The sequence below is a fragment of the Stegodyphus dumicola genome, chromosome 6, assembly GCF_044657685.1.
Source record: "Stegodyphus dumicola isolate Sdum_Otavi_A_Nest chromosome 6, ASM4465768v1".
Lineage (NCBI taxonomy): Eukaryota > Metazoa > Arthropoda > Arachnida > Araneae > Eresidae > Stegodyphus > Stegodyphus dumicola.
The window spans coordinates 89939820-89965969 of NC_140773.1; the positions used below are offsets into that span (position 1 = coordinate 89939820).

Here is a 26150-nt window from a genome sequence, read left to right on the forward strand (position 1 = left end):
TAATTTAGTCAAGGACCAACTACTTTAGGTAAATGTGTACAGCTTCGGCTAAGTCAGTTTAGTTTAGCATTAGAATAGTTTCTTATTTTCTATTTTAATTTAAAGCCCAAGTGGAGGCTTTTCTGTAAGCCCGAGAAGAGGCCGACTGCCATTATTTTTTTTAGTGAATAAAAGGCTATTTTAACCCTTTTCTGGACTGTCGTTTATACACTTGGATTCATTCGGTATTAGTTAAGTTTCGCTACGTTCAGCATAGATAAAGTAGTTAGGGATATTACTCGGTTTTCGGCTAAATGAAGTTCAGTGTTTCAGGATTTTACTCTCGGTGCATAATTAGTTCTAGATAGGAAGAAAACAGAACTTCACATCATAGAAAACATTTATCACATGTGTCAAATTTACTTTCATCACAAACATAAAGAATTTTAATTGCCCAAATTCCTTTAAATTATTGTCATTTCCTTTAGATTTCAATGTTGACTTGAGTAATTTTTTTTAATATATATTTTATCTCCTTTTACTATAACGCCACCTAAACGTTTAATGTCAGTCACATATCAGTTAATAAACTGATTGTAAACAAGATACTTAAGAATACTGTTTTCCTATCAGACCTTAAAGTCGTGGTCATCTTCCTTGTCACATCCTACATATACTTCATTTTCTTATTTCATGTAGTCAATCTTTTAGTCTTTGCATTCCTTAAATGACAACATCAAAACGAAACCTCTAATAAATGAACACTAAGCTTTTTCTTAAACGCAACTGAAGCTCTGATTATGCCATATGGTTAAATTTCACGTACACAGATTCGATTTGAAATAAAAAGGGATGAGGAAACTATATATCGTTTGATTAGGACATTTGACAACTTTACGCGCACCTCTGAAGTTATAAAATTCTAGTTTACTACCTACGCAGAAAGGGGAAAAAACCGGAAAAGTTTAAAACGTACTAGTTCCACGTTACATTTGTAGCAATGAAGTATAATGAAATAATTATTTGAACTGATTTCACTTCATTATGAATGATTATTTCATAATGAGTGAATGTTCGGTCCTAAATAAAGGATTGGTTTGTAGAATTAACACGAAGCTGAGGTTTTCCGATTCCATGAAATTCAAATGTGATTTTCATTTCGAATTACTATAATAATACTTTTAATACTTTCAAATTGTTCTGAAGGGATGATTTACAGAATAGTAAATTAGAAGTAACAGTCAAGAAAGGAAGTGATTAGCATTTCCTGTCGCTTAAGGAAATATTATTGAAATATAAATGCAAAAAACAAATGCTGTCCTAGAGAAAGAAAAAAATATTCACTTATCAACTAAAGGCGATAAACAAATAAATTTCATGAAGCGAATAGCCCGTTGGATTTGATTGATATTAAGCAAGGAAATTAATTTCCTGAACGGAAAATGGCCTGCCGCCGTTTCTAGATAAGAAATGGAATTATATACAATCTAGTAACGAAAGGCTTTTCATTAATTACTGTTACTGTTTGCCCATCTAACTTGTCTACATTGAGTTCCTCACAGCCTGTAAATCTTCTATGATCAAAATGAAATTTATCGTCGTAGTTTTCCTCGCTGCCCTTGGTAAGTATATTTTGACAAATGAATCACATGAAAATTAATTTGTTACTAGCAATCTTAATTAATGAACAAATTTTTAAAAAGTACGTCATATAAATACCCTTTTTTTCACCAAAAGAAACTAAGGTAATTACTCAAAGTTGTGAAGTATTGTAATGTATTTTTTACAATAATTTTTTATTATTGACATGTATTTTGCATTTTTGTTTATTAAATAAATTACTAAATATGCTTTTGTTATCTTTAAATAAATGAGCGATGAAGTAACAACAAATTAATTGACGTTATTCGTAATTTCATTTCAAGTATAAAATCACAGTGTGTCATTCGAATTTTTTTCATTCTTCGAGAATTTTTCAAATCGTTCACGAAAAGTTATGCAATTTTAAATAATTTCAAAAGAACTGAAAAAATTTCATCACCTTGTAAAATGTAGCGAACATTTATGAAGACGCACTGTGTGCTTTTATTTATTTATGTGTAAATTTACTCTGCGAAGAATAACTGTTGCACATTAATACTATATTTAATTCGATCTAGTTAGAGATTAAATCGGACTTTTATAAAATGACCTGCTGTAATACATATTATATATGAGCTCAGACTAATATTTAAAATATTCATTAAGATAATTTGTCATTTAACTTTTAGACCTTAGACCCTAATTATCTACCTCATAAAATGTTTTATCATATCATTTCATAGACTGAGAGAAATGTCAGTCGTGTCTGTGTTCAATAGAGTACCTTTCTATAATTTAAATACTTTCACATAATTTTATAACTGTAGGCTCACCTTATGAAATGAGAATTTATTATATTCGGGTCAATAACGCTATTTATTATTATATTAGACTTCTTAGCCCTTTTCAGAATTATGCTTTTTTTATTTCTAAGCTTGTACGTAAAAACATGTGGGGGATGTAAATAGCTACAATACTGATATTTACAAATAACAATGAAACGACTGTCTAGAATTCGCTGTACGAATTTGATCGAGGTATTTTATTAACTGCCAAGTTTTAGAACTGTGAACTCATAATCCTTTTGTCATTCAATGAAGGCACCATATATATTGTCGAAAAAAAAATAAATATTGTCGCGTTATTTTACACTGACGAGTAATATGTAATTATATTTGGAAGATATGTTATTTAAGATACCTCATGGTTGATAAAAGCTCATCCATTTCGCTTTACCAGCCGTTCAACAGTGGTACCTTATTCCGGGCTGAAACCTATGGAAAAAAGCCGAGCTGCATGGGTATTTTTATAGTTTTCTCCAGGTATAAAATGGACACGAGCCACTTTTCTTTTAAAAGTTCGCCACGAAGACATCCCTCTCTATAGTCTCTGAATTGTTTTGCCGTAATCAATAAATATAATCTAAACTAGCTCATCGGTTTCCATTCATATCGCTTTATTTATTTATTTTTTCCTTCTTCCATTTCGTTCTGACGATAATCATATTGGAATATTAACAGAATCACAACCACTAGAAATACTATAGAGTCCCGGTGGCGCGTCGCATAGGAACACCACAAGTCTGGGGTTCGATCCCCGGGCTGGGGAAGGTTGGCTTAGCCTTTCATCCATTGAGTGGATCGGTAAGTTCGCTTGGGGACTAAACTCCGGAGATCCTGCTATAAGCTGACGACTTGTCCAGCAAGATGCACAAGCACCCAGGAACCCACGATCTGGAAAGCAGATATCAGGGCACTGCCGGCTACGGCTCTCTAAGGGCTGTTTGTGCCACCGAGTTTTAGTTTAGAAATACTATAGATATATAAGAACGATCACCCTCAGTTCAGTTTCTCTTTAAATACTTTTCTTTATATTTCGTCCCTATTAGCAAACCCGCCGATTTTGTGTTTAGCCGTATATGAACATGAATATAGGGATAAATAAAATTTTAATTTGCAGAATCCAGCTAACTTCTATAAAAATGAACTCGATTTTTCAGTATTAGTGTTTTCCCTGAACTTTTCGAACAGTTTTTGTACTGATCCATTTTTAACAAGAATTTTAACCGACACTTTTCATTGCAGAAGGAAATAGCACAGCACTAATTTTATAGGCCTTTATATTTTGCGGTATATTTACGACTTAAATCTGCGTCAAAATATCAACTACAATTAATCTGCTGAGCGGGCAAAGCTAAAATGCTACAGAACTTTACATTGCAGTCATGTGTGTTTAACCACAAAAATACTGAAATTTAAAGTTGTGAGGTCGCTATTAATCTAGAACTAACTTAAATCCTGCAGACCTTACTAGCGAATGTCTTAAAAACTCATAAAGTACAGAAGAATATTTTAAAACAATCTCTTTTACTTAATATGAACTTTTAATATAAAACGCACGACTTGTGCTACAAACAAACCACATTTCGTAGCGATCTAATTCCAAAAATAGCAGTCAATTAAACTAGCCTAAGACTAAGCATTCAATAAACTACGCTATAAGCTAGCTCAATTATTTTTTAGTATGCAAATTTAAAGTATTTTAATATAAAACGCACGACTTGTGCTACAAACAAACCACATTTCGTAGCGATCTAATTCCAAAAATAGCAGTCAATTAAACTAGCCTAAGACTAAGCATTCAATAAACTACGCTATAAGCTAGCTCAATTATTTTTTAGTATGCAAATTTAAAGTATTTTAATATAAAACGCACGACTTGTGCTACAAACAAACCACATTTCGTAGCGATCTAATTCCAAAAATAGCAGTCAATTAAACTAGCCTAAGACTAAGCATTCAATAAACTACGCTATAAGCTAGCTCAATTATTTTTTAGTATGCAAATTTAAAGTATTTTAATATAAAACGCACGACTTGTGCTACAAACAAACCACATTTCGTAGCGATCTAATTCCAAAAATAGCAGTCAATTAAACTAGCCTAAGACTAAGCATTCAATAAACTACGCTATAAGCTAGCTCAATTATTTTTTAGTATGCAAATTTAAAGTATCGGCCAACATGAATACAAAAATGCAAAAGAGCCGGAATAATCACTCTTAGATAGAGCCGGCGAAATTCTAATAACGCAGCGCGAGTGCCAGAAACTCTCTTTCTAAGATTCGAATGATTCAGTTTATATATTCTAAAAGATAATTTCCATTTTGGTGAGGAATGCGGATAGAAGAAATTCAAGTATAGTAAGAAAATAGCAATATCAAACTCATAACAACTGATGAATTAATGTAAGAACGTTGGAAAGTTATTAAATTACAGTCTTTTCAGTGGATTTTCAAATAAAAACATAATGCTGCTAACTGGAACAAATACATATTCTGTATGTAAAGTATAACTAGTAAAGATAAGATAAAAGGAAATAAGGATGAAAATTTCTTATTTAAAAATCTAAGGAAGTCTTAGCAAATAAAACAAAATAAAAAAAAATTGAGCATCATATTTTATCAAATTTTGAGAGCGATTCATAAATTTAGGGGGGATTTTTCCGCATTCAAAATTCTAAAAAGTTGTTATATTAATACAATAAACCTAGTTTTATACACTGAGCACTGTCTTTAACTTAGAGTCTTCTCTTTAACGTAGAGTCTTCTCAGGAAACAATTACTTTAACGTAGAGTCTTCTCAGGAAACAATTTTTCAATAAGCCGATTCAAGTCAAAGGTTTTCTAAAAATAATTAGGTTTTCAAATAAACGGAAAAGGTTACAATTCGGATTAACTCAGAGTAAATAAATATAATGAAAAGAAGTTTCTATTTCTAAATATACATTTTATAATAAGAATATATTTCCATTAAAAGACATTTTATTATTTTAAAATCAAGCTAAATTCGTCCAAATATACACTCATAAAAATTCAATTTTTCTCTAGTACAAGAATTTGTTTCAGAACAGTCATTCTTTGCAAACAACATACATTCTTGCATGGATGAAAACCAAACATTTTAAAATGCTATTTGTCTTTTATGTAAGCTACAATGCATTAGTTTTCCACGTTTGGACTCTTACGTAATTTTACTCATGTTTACTGTGAATAGGAGCCAGTTTTCCTTAGAAAGACCTTCCAAAAGACATCACTTCATTTAAACTGATAGTCATCGAAAATCTGCCACATAAAATCAGATATATAAAGTCATACAAAATCAACTTTAATATTGTTACATCCAAAGCTTGAAACAGATACTTAAATTGTGTAACAGATTTTAGAGCCCACGAAATGCTAGTATTTCTTTCTGCATTCTATTTGCGGCAACTTATTGCAGAACGTAGTAAATCTAAAGTATCAGGATTTTGTGAAAACAAGCTTCATAAAGGAGGCTTTCTTGATTCATTCACCATAGAGAAAGTCTGAGTGACTTTTTAAAGAATAGTCCTTGCATGAGGGCGTTAATTTTGTAAGCTAGATTTATCTGTCTACCAAATATAACTAATCATTAAGTAAAAAAAGGTAATTCAATAAATGAAAGAGTAAGTTTTATCGATGTCGACATACTCCATCTTTCATCCTAACGTAGAATTACCACTTAAACGTTTGCTAGAAAAATATGATATCATGATCTTCCAAGGGATGTGTAAAAATATGAAAAAATGAATGAAATGAATAAGTGAATTAATTAAAATGAATTAAATGCTGTTTTATGATACCTGAGTTAAATTCACTTTATAGATACAATAGATTATTTCGAGGCCGGAGAGATGAAAAACGAGCAAACGCCTTCGCCGGGAATCGAACCACGGACCTCTGGAATACCGACCCACCGTGCAGAACCACTACACCACGAAGGTTCGCTAGGAAAGTGGGAGAAATACCTTATAACTTTAGCTTCTGCCTTATTTTGCACGAAGCAGTAACAGCTATTTAAACATGATATATAGTTCTAAACTATATATTATGAAACTCCTCTATGTTTCAGGCACAGCATACCGATGACTGTGACATAAAAGATGATACAAAAGCTTAAAGACGGAGAAAAGCCGCCAAGACGAGAGAATGGTTAGCGACACTGACTGCCTTACCGTAGTTTCAAGTCTCACAGAAGGCATGAATATCTGTAAATGTATAGTATTTTTGCGACACAGAGGCACTCAAAATATGCGTCGAGCGAAAATCCTGTCGAGAGGTTGGTAATAGGGGAAGATGGAAGGGAGAAGCTCGGTCTCGTGCCCCCAAGATGATCATCTTCAAAACTGGGCCGGAACTGAGAAAAGTCGGAGTGGGGTATGTACGGTGCTCGAGGCTGTTGTCAAAGACAGACGCATTTTATGCCACGACTTTACTTGCCACGACAAATTCGTGGGCTTGTTCGGATCAGGTCAGACAAGCGAGATTAGTCACAACAGCAACAACAACGAATGGAGAAGCGTTTCAGTGAAGGTAGATCCTGACGTATTTGAAATAGTTTAAACATGCTTAACTTAAGACATTATCATGTACTAACAGACACCGAAGGTGTGACGTGCAACTATGGCTTAAAATGTTGTACTATGTATATTGCAGTTTTTCTGGTGATAAAAGGAGAAAGGTTTCATGCTATATGTTAACTGAGGGAATATAAGAATTAAAAAAAAAATCAGTTAGAAATTTTGCAAACGACTGCAGAATCTTAATTTTTTTTTTTATCTCTACGAGACTAAATGGAAATTTTAATTTCTTATATTACAATCAAGACCTTTTCATACATCGTTCCGTGCGAAAAAAGGTTAAACATCAAGGATAGGTTTGGTTTGGTTGATTGATTTAATTATGGCATAGCATACTATGTCTATCTGCCCTAAGTGGTAGGATGCCTTCGCGGAGGACTTTTCAAGGGAAACTGGAACGTATACACGTCACACTTGGGAAAAAGCACGAAAATGCCCTGTTCGCGGGATTCTAACCTCGAACCAAGCATCCAGTGTTCAGCGACTTAACCGCTCGGCCGATGGTGGGCCATCAAGGATAGGTATGCTACAATTAAGAAAGCATTAATGAGTTAAGCATTTTTTAATGAGACTGCCATTTAATGAGTATGTATCTGATTTTCTCTGAAATAAAGTACAAGTATTAGATCTTGAAATCTTGATTACATTGTCTTGATTGAAGAAGTCTTGATTACATTAGATGTAGATCAAAGGTAAGCTTCCCGTTAAAATTATATTAATTGGTATGAAATTAAAATTAAAGTGTTACGTAACACACATGTATGCTGTAGCATTGCAGTATTATGAGACTGGGTTTAATAGGACGTGTAGTAAATCATTTTAAATAAAGGAGTTAAGTTTGTAGAATGACCTGGAATTCACGGCTAATAGGGAATCTATGAACTTGAATAGAAAAGAAATTAACTAATATATGGAGGACCAAGATTTTATTTTAGTGCTCAAAAAGTGATTTTATTATTATAATGCAATAAATGCATCTTAATATAACTGAAAAGGAATAAGTTATTCTTCTTTTTAATGTAAATAAAAATAATTTCTTTGTTTAATATTCTCAGGCAAAAACTCAGTATAAGCTGCATAAAAAAAGTTTCGAAAGCGGAGTTTAGTGACATCATAAATGGGTGGCACTGAGCATGTGGTATGACAATGTATTCTCAAATTTTATACTTCGTTTAATTTAGTATTTTTTACTAAAAAGGACAGTAATCAGTTGTGTATTATCAGGAATTAACATTAAAATCTTTATTTTAAATTTAAATTTTTAACAATTAAGCTTTGGTTTTACTGAAAATATGTATAATAAATTGTTTATTTTAAATTAACGTGATAGAATAATTCATTTCTGCCATTCATTAAAACAGTAAACTACGTCCCAGTCTCGCATACTCGAATTTCAAAGATTTTTAAGATTTTTAAGCTTTGGCATTTATTAATGCCAAAGAAGGAAAAAAAAAATTTTTTTGAATTAAAATTTTTATCTTTACTTCTACCTTTTTTGAAAATTGTTTGATTGCTAAACAATGTCATAATCCCTGAAATACTATTAAGTAGACAATATTCATTACTTTATAAAAAATGAAGAAATGAATGAATTAATAAAAATGTAAAAAATATTTTGGGTAATCTTTGAATTATGGTAACTTGGCGATTTTTTGGCGAAAATTTGGCGACCAACTCCTACAGCAACCCTCTGTTTTTTTTTTTTCGCCGCCATTTTGTCTTCACGAAGTAAAGACATGTTTCTTTTCTTTTTATTTACTCAACACTTTTTCCAACAATCAACTAGCCGAATTACACTTATGCTAGAAATTTTATGGAACAAAACTGCTTAATCATGACAAATATTAACTGCAAAATTGGGAAAAAGTGCAAAATCGCAAACTCCTTGCGCGTTTTTCAGAATAGCACATACACATAAACCATTTACACGTTGACTTAATTTTATTTAAAAAAACATCCCAGAATTGCACAAAAAAGGCATTGCGCACACTCTTGACTTTATCCATCTAAACTGCTATTTTCTCATAAATTACAAAAATTTGCACGAAAATGCAGGAAAATTTTGTGAATCTTTAAACTCGGTAAAAAGCACATATATGAAATTACCTGATCGCGAAAAATTATATACCCTATCCAAGGATGATCATTTCCACGTATAATATAAATAAAATGTCCAAAAACGTTTACCTCTAAATTATCTATTATAAACATCACCAACGAATTCATAACAAAACATTAAAATTGGTTACAAATACTTAGTGTCAAATATTTAAATTATTTCCATGCACGTTTACTTCCACTCAAACGTATACCAAATTGCTACAAACATATAATTCACAAAATAACTATCATTTAATTAAAATATAATTAAACCATGTATACGTCGACTTATTTTTACTTAAAAAAAAATCCCAGAATTGCACAAAAATGGCATTGCGCACACTCTTCACTACATCCATGTACACTGCTTTTTTCTCATAAATTAGAAAAATTTCACGAAAATGCATGAAAATTTTGTGAATCTTTAAATTCGGTAAAAAGGACATATATGAAATTACCTGATCGCGGAAAAGTATATACCCTTTCCAAAGATGAACATTTGCACGTATAAAATAAATAAAATATCCAAAAACTTTCCCCTCTAAACTATCTATTATAAACCTCACCTACCAATTTCTAACGCAAACATTAAAAATGGTTCCAAATACTTAGTGTCAAATACTTAAATTCTTTCCATGCACATTTACTTCTACTCAAACGTATTCCAAAATACTACAAACATATAACTCTCAAAATCACGATCATTAAATTAAAATATAATTAAATTAAAAACGCTACTTAAAATATAAATAAGCACATACATTAAATTAATAAAAATTAGCTTACAATCCTAATTACTTTAAACTAAATCATTGCTAATAACAATTTTCCGATAATACCATATTAATTTATTTACTCCTTACATTAAGAACAATGCATAAAAATAATATCCTCAAATAATTAAAAATACTAACTTCCCTAATCTTCTACAGAATCTCGAGTGCATGGCGGATCACAAAATGTCCATTTTCACCAGATTTCTTGCACCGCCATTCAAACTTATCTGTAAACACAATCTCATTTCATACTCACATGTTGGACATTCATACTTATCCGTAATTAAGCAATTCTTTTCAATTACACATAAACACAATAAAAATTTCGGATTTACTTTATATAGGGCCATGGGATCCAAATATTAAACAACACTGTTTCACAGAACATAGAATGAAACTAATGCTGTACAGCAGATATTTTTACAAATTTACCCCCTTTTCCGATTAAAGAAAAGTGATTTGTCCATTAATGTCACATGACATATCTCATGATCTCTCATTTCCCTCACACAAAATAATGCGTAATCGGAACTGAGTACTTCTCACATTATTCCCAAAGTCCTAGGTAGTAACCTTTATCGCCTCCAAAATGTCGCCAAACTACCTGTTACCATATTCCAAAGATCAGCCATTATTTTTTGTATCAAATGCTCATCTTCTCATAGCAGAAAATCATACACAGCTTTCATTTCACTATTTTTCAGATTCCTGATGATGGTATACTTTTTTTGCGCATATTAATATTTTATACATAAATAGCTGACAAATATCTAATTTCTCACAATAAGAAAAGTAAGTTGCAGAAACAAAAACAACAAATTTAGTATAGTACGCAATTTTTCATGTAGAAAATATAATATCAAGAGCAATTAATTACAACAGCACACGCTATATATTAAAATAATAATAAAAAAGTTACTTATCGGGTGCAAGTTTGCGATTTTCGCGATTCTTTAAAGATCGTCAAATTATTAATATTTATCGTATGTCAGAAAATACTATCAACATATTAAAAGTAATCAATGAAAAATTCAATTTGAAATACCCAATGATGATTAAAATTACAAGTGACGCTATAGTACAAATTAAAAACTCAAAAACGATAAATTAAACTTTAAACAAAACACATAATACATTATTTCTGTTTTTCCTCATGCACACAGCGATCTGCTTTTGTTAAAAAATTCAGAAATTGCACAAAGTCAGCATTGCACACCAACCACGACCACGATTCTCCAAGAATAGTTGAAACTTTCAAGTACCTTCAACGTAATGAAAATAAAAGAGGTTTTCTGTTTCAGCGTTTAGAAATAAACAGGCATCAGAAATAGAGAACAAGTGACCAGGAAAGAAAAATCCTGCAACTCCACTGCTTCAAGTAAAAATTAAAGAAAAGCTTTTCAGAATGATGACTCCACAGCAAAAGCCAGGTTAAAAAGTAATATTAGCCCACAAAGAAATCACTAAATTTAACGTGCACCCGATATTTCACTTTATCCAATAAAAATAAATAAAACTTACCTTTAATTTTCGGCTTTTATAGAATATATCTGTATTCGAATCTTCGAAGTGTAAACTATTTTTCACTTTCAAAGGCTAATGCTGGTATCTTTCGGCCTCGAGGTAGCTGAAAGAAAGCTTTCCAGCAGTCAAAAGTCCCAAATTAACAAGCAGAATGTTTATTTTAATTATTCCTGAAAATGACTCTGCACCTCTGCTTTCAGCTGCTCTAAACATGCACTTATCCGCTCCTTTCATATGAACAAACACGCATTTTTCTTCGACTCTCTTCTTTCTAATTTATTTTTGCATACCAAATTAACTTTCGCTGAATTTTCACAATCACGCCTCTAACATCACATCCCCTTTCAAACGTAACTTATACACACTTCCTTGCAAAAACTCTTCCAGACAGCCACAATCATTTTATACAACCTTAGCTCAAAATGTATAAAATCATTGCAGCACCCCATATACACTACGTGACAATGAAAATGAAACACCCTGAGCGTATGCTTAGAAAGTGATGAAAATCCGCAAAAGGATAAAAACCGCAACGAACAATAAATGATGTTCATTGCAACCATGACACACTTATAAAAAGAGCAACTACACAACATGCTCGTTATTTGTAAGACCAACGTTGGTGGCGATGCAAACGCAAAGAGTATGCAGATTGTCTCCTGAGGAATAAGTGTTTGACGCAGTTCATCTTCTGAACGCGGAGGTGGCATATATTGCAAGCGAACTCCAATCAGTGCGGTCTGGCCTTATCTTGCTGGTAAATGAGCTTACTCCTATTGTCAACACTGCGAGCTGGTAGTATCGTAGGCAATGGCGTCTCAAAATATGACGGCGCATTGTCGCGCAGTGTCTAACTCCACCACTGCTGCCGAATTAGATATGTCACGACATCGCCCCAGAATTGTACATTGTGACTGTCATTGCTGAAACGAAACCACGAAACTCGTCGAAAACCGCCTAATTGTGCCATTCCGAAGTACACGTGGCTCGATATTATCCCATACCATCGCAAACGGAATCTCCTGTAGTATAGGTTCAATGGAAATCTTCTAAAGGGACGCCATGCGTGTCGGTAACCGGTCGACAATCGGCGAATAATGGTCCTGTCTATATGGGTGCATCAAGAGGGCCCTCCACTTGCCGCAAAGTGTCGACAGAAGTGGCCTGCGGGGTCACCACTGCATGCCTGCGGATGCATCGGTCCACGTGTGCTGAAGGACTCTTGTAGGTGCCTGTCCACTGAAAGTGTCACGGTTATATTATGTTATGTAGAAGTGAGGGGGCCACCTACGAGCACTACAAGTACTGCCACCGGCGGCGGCATCAACGGTACTCCAACCTTTCAGCTTTAAATTAGCTCAAGTAAAAGGGATTAAACTACATGATATGCATTGCGATATACATAGTTGTGCAGGTGCATATTCAAGATGTTATCTATTATAGTTGCGGCGTTCTGCCATTCTCTGGGCTAATGCCTCCTGTGCAACAGAGAAATAGTTTGCAAACCGATTACTCTGCCCGGCAGAGCAGCGCAACAATTGTCGATTCTGCAGATTCTTTCCCTTATTTCTCGCTTCACTTTAACTTGAATGCAAAGCATTTCGTATCATTTGCACAACTGGGTTCACTGTGTCTTTCCTGAAATTTGCCTATTCTTCGGAACAAGAGTTAATGGTGTTACATTTTCACTGTCACATAGTGTACGTAGCTGGCAATCGCATTCCACCATACATATTGAATTTACTTTTCGTAAACTATGAATCCTTCCGAACCGACCTTGCAGTTCGACGCTAACATTTGCCTCGTGTAACATTACATATGCACTCAAATCATCTATACATATTTTTGTTCTATAATTTCATATTCCTTTCACAAATCGGACATTTATACGACTTTGAAATCATTAATTTCTCCATAAATCACCTAACCACACTTTTCACACTTTTTTCAACAGGTTAAAAAAATTAAAATTAAAATTTATGACGCAAGAAGCACCGACATCATACATACTGATTGAAAATGCATAAAATTGTATGCATTATCAGTACTCAAAGAATTATTTTCTTCATTATGAGCAGTTACAGATATAAATTTTAAATCATCCGTTCAATATTTTATTCCTCAATCCTCTGGTAAACCTTAATAATGCACTTCTGAGCAGTATCTCGCTGTGTTAAATGCTGACAATTGCACACAACACACAGAAAAGTAGATTAATGACTAAAAAACGTATTTCGCGCACTAACATTATAAATATAACATTTTAACTCAATTAAAATATAACTTAAATTTTCTTCAAATATGAAGCAATAAATAATAACCAAATAAGCATTTTATATTAAATCAGTTAAAGCATAACTGTAACCTAACTGAAAGAGGCGTAGCCAAGATTTATAAAAAGGGGTACAGATAGCTCTCGATGTTTTCTCATAATCTGAATTGCCCAAATCCAATCTGAAATGTTTAGATAATTCTAAGGAAATGAGTTCAAATGAGTTCTAAGTTAATCTGGGCCACCGATGCCGTGTATTGTATGGGCGTTTTCGTAATTTTCCCCAGTTAATAATGTAAACCAATTTCCTTTAGAAAGTACTTTTCGAAAGCATCCCTCCGCTTAAGCAGATAGCTCTCACGTGTTTTGGATTATGAGCTTTAGAACCTATAGTATCCAAGTTATTCTGAATAATTATATTTCTACTAAGTAACTAAAATTAAAGAAAATGAAAGATATAACAAGAGGAAGAAACTGAGCATGCATCTTTTCTAAATGCATTGTTAACGCTTGGTTTATAAGATTTGCTTTTACTTTCTGTACATTTAAAAAATGTGTACATAAATATGAATTAATAGCTTGTTATGGTAGTTTTTTAGAATAATATACTACTGTTTGTTTAAATCGAAATACCAGATGAGAAACGCTTCTATTTTTTGTATATCTATCCAGCTATGGGAAAAGCCGAAGAATGTGGTGAAGAAAAAGCTGAACAGTGTGTGGATAATTTGCTAACTCTTCTACTTGGAGATACCACTGAGGAAGAAGTCTGCAGGTAAATTTAGAATATCTCGCTACTTTCCCTTCAATACAGTGTCACAGACAATTTAATTCAAAAATACTTCAAGCAGTCATAACGCCTTTCGATTAACACTGTTGCGTGCGTTCGGGTTCGTAATAGATTGAATGCACGCAGATCCGATGAAAGGTTGATAAAATTAATTTTATTAAAAAAACACTTCAGAGTTCTCGGACTTTCCACAAAAATACTCGTACAGGTGCTCACAGTATCACTGAGTACAATCAGTAGTTACACTTCGAACTACTAAGAACGTTAAACATAAAGCAAGCAAAGCGCATCTAAAGAAGATGCTAACCCGGAGATATCTCAGTATTCCGAACTCACGCTGAACTTACAACAGCAACTGACGCAGATGCTTACTCTAGCATTATATAGTTTTCGCTCAGCCACTAAAATATTTCTAGTAGTTTCTGCTTCTCGAAATTATTGGAAGGCCTATGAGGGCCAGATATGGTTACAGCTAATATTGTGACCAATTACAATTATTCAATTACATTACATTTTACGGAGATACAGGGATCAGACTAAAATGTCGCCAAATGATCGCTAGTTTGGGCGACTTTTTGATATTTCTCGCCAAATTTAGAGGAAAAAAATAGTCGCCAAAACAATTGGAAGCTTGGCGGCATTTCATCAATTTAGCGAGATAGCCATTTAGTCAATATTAAATAGACTTGCCCCTTTATTCTTATTTTTCCGGCAGAACATCCTCCTTCTAGATTTTCTTGTTTCATTTTACAGTAAAATAAAACAATTTCACATATAATTTCACTAAATTTATCCGTATATGTACAAAATTCGTAACAATACGTACCTTATAAACAGGAAAGCAGTTGAATAATACATGCACGCCTCCTCGCACTTTGTTTATTCCACGAGTCATCGGTCAAGAACTAGTTTTGTTATTTTAAGTCAATAAAAAGTAGTACTTTAGTTTATTTGAACAGATCTTTTGTTTTACATAGAGGAAAAAATATTTTTGTTTAATTGAAAAATTTAATTTTATTCTAATTTTATTTGTGTTGGTATAATCTATATTTCTATTTTCTCTGTTTTATTACTTTAGTTTAGTTTTTCTTTGCTTAATTTATAATTTTATGTCTTTAATAATAACTAAATTTACCTGAAAACTGATTTTTAGATTTTAGAGAAATATTGATCTCTCAGTCATACGCTTGGAAATTTCATTCATTTTAATAGTAGTTTAATGTAGTTAATTCAATAGTTTTTTAAATGAAAATTAAATTTAAGAAAGAAATTAAGTATTGAACATTTTTGACAATCACGTTTCATATTAAGAGAGGAAAGCTACAGAAATATTTACAAATTCATTTACCAAGCAATATTCTTGCTTTTAAATTTTGAGAGATAAACATTTCGAAAAGATAATGCAATATCATGTTATAAATTTTAATAAATGTCATGACAAATGTTGTAGAAGAGGTAGATAATTTACATAAGTCTGCGGCAGAAATATGAAATAATTACAACTTTGGGCTGTTATACATGGGTGTGCATTTTATTCATTAAAACAAAATGTATATAATTATGCGTTTTTTAAAGTTCATTTAAAAATGCATAAATTATTCAAAATGTCACACGACGGGAAGAAGTATATCAACTACTTTTACATGGCTGCCATACCACCTTATGGTAAAGAGATTGCGTATTAAACATAGAGATTGTCCGTACTTTCGTCATTAGGGGCGTGCACCCGACTGTTGTATCCTTGAGCCCGGGTTCGATTCCTGGCTAAATCATACGCATTTGTAAGTATACAGTGTCTTTGTGGCACAAAGATTCTTCAAAAATTTTTACGGTGTGTGGTGTGGTGTATTTAATTATGGCAAAGCACAATAGGGCTATCTGCCTAAGGGGAGGGATGCCTTCGTGGAGGACTTTCTAAGGGAAACTGGCTCGTATACACGTTACACATGTGGAAAACCACGAAAACACCCATGCAGCCAGCCCGTTCGCGGGATTCGAACCTCGGGCCGAACTACCAGTGTTCAGCAACTTTACCGCTCGGCCGCTGGTGGGCTCAAAAATTTTTTACGAGTCCTCTCGAGAGATTTATGGTAAGAGAAGAGGAGTATAAGACGCTTAGATTTGTCTCTTCGAGAAGTTTCACCACCAAAACGGAAACAGAGGTGAGTAAACTCGCGCTGTCACTTATAAGATGTAAAATACCTAAACCAGCGGCAGGTGCAATCCTTGACTCTTCGTCGTGATAAAAGTCGTGGACCTGGTCCGGCTGAGATTCACGTCAGGAAGATTAATAACAACAAACGCCTTAAGAAACATAGATTTTTAGAATATCGTATAAATATTTGTTTCAAAATGAATTGTTCAGTTACTGAGTTCTGCATAAATGGTTAAGTAAAACCTCTGAATAATAAGTTGTTTGTTTGTTTCTAAGGGAACTACGACTTACAGTAGATTGCCTGAGAAATGCTGCTGAGGAATGCCTTCGCGGTCAAAGCGATGAAGAAGTAGAGGAAGGCCTTCGGGAGCTGGAAAATTTGATCAAAGATAATTGCCAGAACATTGGTAAACATATTTATTAATTTATTTAACTTAAATTAAATCATATGCAGGTTAAATACTTGAAGTACTTCTGCTGAGATAGCTTAGCAACTAAATTGGTTTGATAATTTTTCGCAGAAGTTTACATGGGAATCTCGAATATTATTTTTTAACTATCTTCTAAACTGCTGTTCAGTAAAGTAATACTGAGTATCAGCATTTTGTATCGCTGAAAAGTTTTATAAAATTGAATATATTCAGTTGAAAATACTGTTTGGAGTTGAACTATACTATAGCATATTCAACTCTTATTACTTTTATGTGTATTTAAATTATTATTAAAATTGGATCATATATTTTGCCACTGCTTACTCAGCCACATGCAGCTTGCCACAAACAATGTAAATTTCCCACAACAGTTTATGTTCAACTCTTTTACCCATATTTAACTTTTTTCATGATTCTATATTGAATGTATATTTTTAATTCGATTACTTGTTTACATACTGCCTATATAATTAGATGATATGTTCTCCTATATTAGCTTACGCATTATCTGCAATTTAACTTTGTTCATACAAATCTGTTACATTTCTATCTTTCCCTGATTGCTCAAAGTGGTGCGTGTGCTCAAGTTTTCTGTAAGCCTACTGAGTACGCTGTCATAATTAACTAGTTTCCAAACTATATTCACTGTCATAGCCCTTGTATCTTCCAACGAGTTAGCATCTAATCTCCGTATGACTAACACCCAGTCGAAAGCCAACTTGAGCGTTGACTTGATGCTTAACTGTTGCCTGGATCGGTGATAAGTGAACTAGGTTCTCAGTTTAGTTGTTGCTCAGCTCTAGGCAATATTGATACCTTATAAAATTCACCCTGATTAACTGTTAATAATAAAAACAAATTTTCATTTTAATGCAGTAGAAATATAATAGCAATCGGTGAAGAAATTAAGAGATATTTCGTTACTTAAAAATCTGTTAATCAAAGCGAATTAACAAACTTTCAAACGATTTAAAAAAAAACTTTATCCTGTGGGAGTATTTTTATCATTTGTGAGATAAATAAATATTTATCAAAGCTTCAGTATTGCACTTTGATATCAGTTACAATAAATTTAATTTCAACCCAAACATATCAATACAAAGCACAAAATACTCCATTAAAGTTCTCAGACTTTCTAATACAATTTGACTTAAACAGTATTAGGAAGTTATCGAAAGCTATCTATTGTGTTTTTAATTTAATATGGATTACAAATTTCTACTACTTGTTATTACTACTTGTTTCTTTTATGTATTCCGCTAGTTTAAACTTAAAATGTTTAAATGAGTGTTGGTTTCGCATCTAAATATTCACGACATAAAATCTTCTTTTAATTAATATATGCCCATTCATTTTGTACATTTTATTTCAACTCCTTTTCGAAAATTTTAAATAAAGTTTTCTCTAAACAGGATTGAATTTTAAAAGCATTTATTAGAAATCTGCAATCAAGATATTCTGGGCTAATGTATCACTGTGATTTCGGTACTAATTAGGAATATGAAGGAAATCCTCTTTTACTCTTTACAGTTCACAGATAATATACTTTTAGAACTACGGAAAAGCTGTAGTGGAAAATCCATTGCAACGAATAATTCTTTCTCTTCTAGAAATGATAGAAGATCCAGAAGAAGCTGCAATGGCAAAATGTTTCGATGATAATGAAGAATACATGTATGAGTGCATTTTTGAAGGCCAAAGTAAAGGCATGTCTCTTGTAATGACGAGAGGCTCAGAGCTGAAAGAAGATGCACTGATCTGTTCGTAAGTATCAATTCAAATCTTTCTTCTTTCCTCTGATAGCTTCATAAAACCCTTCTACTTTAGAATAAATATCTAAATTACTTATGTCTAAAGCACAATGACTGAACCTTGATTTTAAAATTATAGATAAATCTAAACTCTTAAGCGTTAAGAGAATGAAAAACGCTTTTAAAAGTGGTGTAAATATTAATCTTTCTGATTTAATGTAAAACGCATTTCATTGTGTAAAGCGAACCACTGCTTACAAACATTTCTAAATATCATCACTAATACCCTGGATCGGCATTTAGAACAGCAATCTCTTTCGCAATTTTACTGACAAAGATTGTATTTCAGCCTTGAATTAGACCCACCAGGATCCGAGCGTTAAAGTCGCTGAATATTGGTAGTTCACACCGGGGCCTAGAGAACGAGTTGGCTGCATGGCCGTTTTCATACTAGTTTCTCCCAGTGTATACAAATTAGTTTCCCTTAGAAAGTCCTTTATGAAGGCATTCCTCCTCTTAGACAAACAGCCTTCGAGTGCTTTGCTGTAATCAAATAAACCAAATGAATCTTGAAATACCAATTTTTCTGAAAACATTGTATATGAATCTACTGTTCTAGAAATACATACTAGAAAACAAAATATATTGAAAGAATTAGAGATCATAAAACAAAGTCATTAGCTATGCAATTTTGATTGCTATTGGGAAACTCCGTGACAAAATTTTAAAACAGAGTTGAATTACCAAACATTGTTTGATTTATTTTAATTTCAACATCTTTTAGCATTTGTGCTAATAAATTAATAAAACCACTAGCAATTTTTTCCGTATTTCTTTACTTTCAGTAATTTCAATGTCATATTGAAAAAGTTTGTCATATTTTTCGGCAAATTAAACTGATTGGGAGGAAAAGAGAGTTGACGTGAGATATTCAAAACCAAAGTTCTTATGTTACAATTAACTTCTAAATTCTTACAGATACAATAAAAGAAATTGAAAAAGAAGTAAAATTTTAATCGCCAAAGCTACCCAGGATTCGCTGGCCTCGAAAAATTCTTTCAATAGCTTTAGCTCGAAAACACAATCGTACAAAGCTTCGCCTTATAAAATACTGCAGTCTATTCATTGACGTTAATTATAATAAAAGTCTCTAATTTTCATTCTTATGTATGTTATTTCAAATTGCTATTATTATTTTATAAATTTTTCTATTTTTCAAGCTAGTCCTATTTGTTGTCAAGTTTATAAACAAAGTCTAAAAATTAGGGAGACAACGAATTAGATTTTTAATTCCAAACCATGTCTTGATTGGGTGGGATAAGAGCATTAAGTGTGTTCTTGATATTGTTTCAAGGTCACACGATTGAGATTAGATAAAATGATTTTCAACTGAAATATAAGATTTCTGTGATTTTAAAGGAATATGAAAGTATAAGAAAAAATATGGTTAAAGAAGGAAATAGAAGAAATTCTGGCTTTATCAACTGAAGAGACTGACACTGAAAATAAATCAGGTAATACAACTGAAATAAATCCGAAGCCAAACCCCAAACCCTTAGTCATATATTATGCGATTATAAGGAAACTGCGGTCAAATTTCGCGTAATATAAGAGAAGAAAGCAAAATGTACCTTGCAGTTCTCTAAAAATAAATTTAGGCAAATCAAAAGTTTGCAGCATTTTTATTACTGAGAAGAAAGTCTTAATGATACGATGACATCTAAATTTAAAAAAGATAAAAAGTGGGGGGGGGGACTGATCTGTCCGGCATAAAACATCATGCTGATTCCATGTTAAGACAAGACACTGACGGGATTGCAACGAGCTTTAAGTAAGCTATCACTTATTTTTGATCATTTGTAAATAAAATCTCATTTATTTATAAACTTCACTGTTAAATGTTAATTAAAAACACCACACACTTTTAATGATTCTATTCTTCCCTAAAATGGACAATAATAATTGGACGTGATAATGTACAATTCAATTCTCACGCTGTGATTTGCGATAACATTCTGTGGAAGTATCATTTCATTTGAAAACGGATTCTGCACAAAACTGAAAGAACATAAAACTGAGGACTGAAGATAATGCATTTAATTGCTTCGCAACAAGAGCTCGTCTTCATAATGAGCTTATTCTCGATCCATTTAACATAATTCCAAAAATACACTTAATGCTTATATATTTAATATGTTTTACTCAATCACGTACTACATATTTTAAATACCATATTTAAATGTAATATTTGGCTGGCTCCCGTTGATATAAAAATCTTAAATACTGAATTGAAAAGTTTTGGATTGTATTTTAAGCTATTTTCTCATTAAGAACTCTTATACGCTTCAAGTTATAGTACCATTCAAATCCAATAAAGACTGTTATGGGCTTCTTCTATAGTACCACTTCCGGTTGTCCTATTTTATCTAAAATCTAATCAACTCTTTATATGAATGTAAAAATCTTAAATGCGAAAAAGAGAAATTTTTAGAAGTCTCATATAAGAGTTATCGTGGAAGAAAGAACAGACATCAATGTAAAAATTGTAAAAACGTGTGGCAAGACCCTAATTCGTTCTTATTCCCCGAAAACTCATTATCGAAATTTTAGACTGGAAACATTACCTCCTTTACCTATAATGAGTGCTCTTTTTTCTCTTCAACGGAGATGTCAAGTTCATGCGTGGTTCTTGTACTCAAAAACCCGCTAATATAAACAGGTTCTTTTGGGCTTTAAATAAAGTGCCACTTCCGGTTGTCCAATTTTAGCCAAAATCTAATCAGCTTTTTAGGTGAATTAAGAAAAGTCTATTTACGGAATATGGAAATTATTGGAAGTTTCATATAAGAGTTATCATGCACGATAAAATTGTCACACACATGCAGAGACAGACAGACATCATTCTCCAAATTTAAAAAAAAAAAAAAAAAAAAAAAAAGGTTCTGAGGGGATACTAACTCGCGTTTAGTTGCTGAAAACTCACTAGCGAATTTTTGAATCGAAAGCATTACCTTGCTTACTCTTGTATGCAGGTTGGCGGGAAGTAAAAAATACTTTTAAGGAAATGGAGGAGCTTTTTCTTAAAGGAACTCTCTCGTATTCATGTTGAAGCCCACCAGCGGCCGAGCGTACCGTTCCTCTAGCTTTACAGCGTCAGGCTTTGAAAACTTTCACGTGATATTAATATATTATGTTAATTTTATATTAAATAATATTCACGTAATTTTCATCTTCCTCAATGTGTTCAGAGAAGGAGCTTCCCTAAAATTTAAAATCTATTCGTTCACACTAAGCGATTTTTTCGTCTTATAAACAAAGACAAACCCTCGCAAACTACCTGCGAAGGTCACGTCGAACCTTTCCCTTATAACTGCTGAACTTAATTCAAGCCTGATACAAGAACCGACCGATCACAGCGAAGCAAACGCGAACTGACCTCCAATCTCAGTTTCGCTGAGTCACCTGTACACAGACAGCACAGACTGCACAGCTGATCTTCTGTAATTACTTATGGATGATTTGAGACCTAAGGAGTAACAGAGACAGCAATAAGAACAGGCGAGATTAGAATTATACAGAAGTAGAAATGAAGATATCTTATTAGATACCGTAAGGTTAATATTACTATGTTATTCTTATTGGAATGAAGATTTCTTTTAAAGAAATAATGTTGGGTTAGTTATGTATAGTTTGTTTATCTATTATTACTTTTCATTTGGTATGGTCTTAATATAACCGCGTCCTTCGAAAACTGAATTATTCACACAATTCTCTCTTTCGATATTCGGATGATAAATTTAGTAAAAACAAGGAGCAAAATACGCTAGGAATACTGTAACTTACTTTTATTTATTTTTTTGTTGTTACCTGTTCTAAATGTTTAATGAATATAATATAGTTTCAAATTAAAACCAGGCACTGTAGAGTTTCGAAACTGATTTCATTCAATCAGTAAGGCGATGTTATTGCACAAACAGTGATTTTTATTATTGTCATTATAGGATGTACAGTTTCATGGCTAACTGCTTTGTAGACCGTGCTAGAGAAAAATGTGGTTCTAAAGCTGCAGATGTTCTTGAAGAGGAGTTACAAGATGCTCCACAAGAAATTCAAGATGCATGTAATAACGTTGGAGAACTGGAAATGATTGACTTCAGTCTACTGAGAAAGAAAAAATAAACTTTTTTCTAAATTTACATAGAATATGAAAAGCGCGGTTTGAACCGTTTGCTTCATATTCAAAGATTGTATTATGAAGTTACAAGAATCGTATTTTCTTCTTGAATAACGTAAGCATTAAACTCATTGCAGTTTTGTATTGGTTTTCACTTTTATTTTGATTTTCAAATTTATTTTTACGAAGGGGTTAGTAAAGGCAAAATTATATTTCCTAAATTATTGGGATTATTGTGCAGTCCACGGAAAGTATTTATCTATACTGAACATAAGTCAAAACACGTAGCTGAAAGGCTGAAATGTGCTGTAAAGTAAACGAAAACTTAACGTTTAGGCAATAGGAATTAAAATTAAAAAAAATATTTACCACATACACATAACTAACTGCAGTTTCACAAGCTAGCTTTTTCAGACGTCACCACTGGAACTGTGGAATATATTTTTTTGGATTTAGCCTCAAATAATTTAAATGCTAGAATAAGCAAAATAATGAAATATTTCTTCATATGTACATGTATATGCGTGTGTGTAATGATGCTATCGGGTAATTGTAACAAAAAAAGAGAAAAAGACTTAGTAAGACGTACCACGCAGAATTAACAAAACGTAAATCCGTATTGAAGATTAAGAATTCTGATTGCATATAATGCTAAAATATTGAATCCATAATGATTAAGAAACTTGGTAGCCGAGTAATTTTAAATATTCATTTTTATTTCAACTGATATTTGTGGCCGCAGTTTATTCGGCACGCTAGTCGTGCGTATGCAAGGACATTTACAATTTTCATATTGTTGTGCTGGGAAGAAAGCCGAAAAGCACCAAGAAAGGCAGAAGGTAAAGGGCGCAATTAATCCAGTCGGGAATCTTACCAAGAGAAGGTTTTGGTGTAGGTTAGAAAGGTTATTGTGCAGTTTGAGTTTTGAGTTTAGAAATTTTTAGTTTAGTTTAAATTTTTTTTTTTTAGTTTGAGTTTAAAAATTTTGAGTTTAGATTCCGAATTAGCTACGTCATGAGCATTACGCAAGCCATGTGACATAGATGGGACCAGAAAAATCCCCACAGGAAAAATGCTGACAGAATAATGCTCACAGGTATAAATGCCCACAGGAAAAAAGCCCACATAGAAATATGCCCACATAGAAAAGAACTCACTTGGAAAAGTGCTCACTTAGAAATATGCTAACACGGAAAAAAGCTCACATAGATATATGTTCACATGGAAATAAGCCCATTGATAAATAAAATACGTAGAAATATCCTTACATTAATTAATCGATAATCAATCGATTTGAACATCGTACACCTACTTGAATTTTCCAAAGAAAAATTATTTAAATTACCAAATATTATGGTATATATATATATCAAAAACTGTATAACTTATGTGTAGATTAAGTTGCTATATAAGATTAACAAACGGGCCGTTTTGAATTAGTAAAAAGAGGCAAGGAAGGAAGAAAAATGAAACAGAATGTACAGCGAAAAATTATTACAATTTTAATTGCTGAAAAATTAAATAATAGTAAGTATAAATTACACATTTTATAATATAAACATTTAGAAGAATAAGCAAATAGAAATAATTATTTTATTTAAATTACGTAAAATACCTTGTTATATATAAATCATGTATATTTCACATAAACGTATAAGGTATTTCTCCCGCCTTCTTGGCATGCCTTCGTGGTGTGGTGGTCTGCACGCTGGGCGCGTATTCCAGAGGTCCGTGGTTCGATTTCCGGCTAAGGCTTTGCTTATTTTTCATATCTCCTGCTTCCAAAGTACCCAATTTCTCTACAAACTTTCTGAATATTAGCTAATATACGTAAATATCTAATTTTATCATCGATTTCATCATAGTTTCTTACATGATTCGCGATTACCAAATGTAAGTTTTCATATTTTCTCTTTTTATTTCTGTACACGTTGTATTTACAATAGCTAGTAATAAACGATTACAGGCTAATTTTTTTTCAGTCCATCAAACAAAAACCACATACTAAAATGGCTACAATTAAATAATGAATTTAGTACCTTATGCAAGCTTTCGTAATAATTGTTAATGTTTAGGTTAATTAATGTTTTAGAAGACTTTTCGAAGGCTGCTTCATAATGATTCCACACTTCGATTGGAAACTGTGGTCTTCTAGAACCGTTTTGTCTCCAAACTTAAATAACTACATTCACACATCAATTTCTATAGATAGAGATCAAAAGTATGCAAAAACAGAGTAAATAAAAAACAATAATAAACTATTGGCAGTTACAGGAGGTAAATGTCGTACAGAGGGCAGTGGTGTAAAATATTACAGTACATGCAAAATTTTACTATAGTTTTTCATTCTTTTATATACCGCCCCGAAAAAGGTTAATATAAGCATTTGTCCAATAATTTTTTCAAATAATCAAATATTTTTTCTTTAAAAAATTCAAGTAGGTGTGCGATGCTTAGATCGATTAATTGGTTGATTGATTAATGTAAAGATATTTCTACGTATTTTATTTATCAGTGGGCTTATTTTCATGTAAGCATATATCTATGTGAGCTCTTTTAGGAATGACCCAGTTCATAAAAGTTATTATTCCTGTTAGGATAGAGAGGAAATACCCAGGTTAAAAATAAGGAAATAAAAGGCCATTACTAAATTGAATTATAAAGCTGATCTACATAATTTTATCTTACACACTCATATATACACTGGTGTGCAAAAATTAAGGACGAAGTCGAAAAATTAGCATATCAGCTGAACGAAGAGGCAGAGCGGACAGAAAGACCAGTCAGGAGATTAAGTAAGGTGATGTACGGTAGCACATGCGCAGATATGCAGGTAGACGTAATGAGGGAGTGTCTGAATAGTATAAAGCATGTTGTCGGTGTAAGATCAGTATTTCTGGCAAAGAGATTGCACGCCGTATAGCAGTTAAAATCACACCGAGTTGCTGCCTCAGCGAGAAATGGCGAATAATCAATCTGTTAGACGACATCTGGATGCTTTTACCCGAGGTCGAATCATTGGGAAGTTGGAAGAAGGCCGCAGTGTGACAAGTGTGGCTGCAGAGTTCGGAATTGCTCACAGCATCGTTTCACGACTTTGGAGACAATTTCAAACTACAGGAACAGCTATCCGGGGGTTTAGTAGTGGTCGTCCACGAGGAACCACACCCGCAGATGAC

The 26150-nt window shown here is 32.8% G+C and overlaps 1 protein-coding gene across 1 annotated transcript; it reads left to right on the forward strand.

Annotated features, from left to right (window-relative positions):
* Positions 1–1443: 1443 nt before the first annotated feature.
* Positions 1444–23115, forward strand: LOC118186560 (uncharacterized). The gene is made up of 5 exons (XM_035356668.2): positions 1444–1601; positions 14343–14445; positions 16892–17022; positions 18657–18810; positions 22799–23115. The coding sequence occupies exons 1-5, from the start codon at positions 1556–1558 to the stop codon at positions 22974–22976; spliced, it is 612 nt and encodes a 203-aa protein (XP_035212559.1). The 5' UTR covers positions 1444–1555; the 3' UTR covers positions 22977–23115.
* The last annotated feature ends 3035 nt before the right edge of the window (positions 23116–26150 follow it).

Bases quoted from the DNA above. Each gene is read 5' to 3' on its own strand.
- LOC118186560 (XM_035356668.2), top strand. From the start codon at position 1,556: ATGATCAAAATGAAATTTATCGTCGTAGTTTTCCTCGCTGCCCTTG. The intron at 1,602-14,342 runs GTAAGTATATTT...ATATCTATCCAG, and splicing joins AGTTTTCCTCGCTGCCCTTG to CTATGGGAAAAGCCGAAGAA. The intron at 14,446-16,891 runs GTAAATTTAGAA...TTTGTTTCTAAG, and splicing joins ACTGAGGAAGAAGTCTGCAG to GGAACTACGACTTACAGTAG.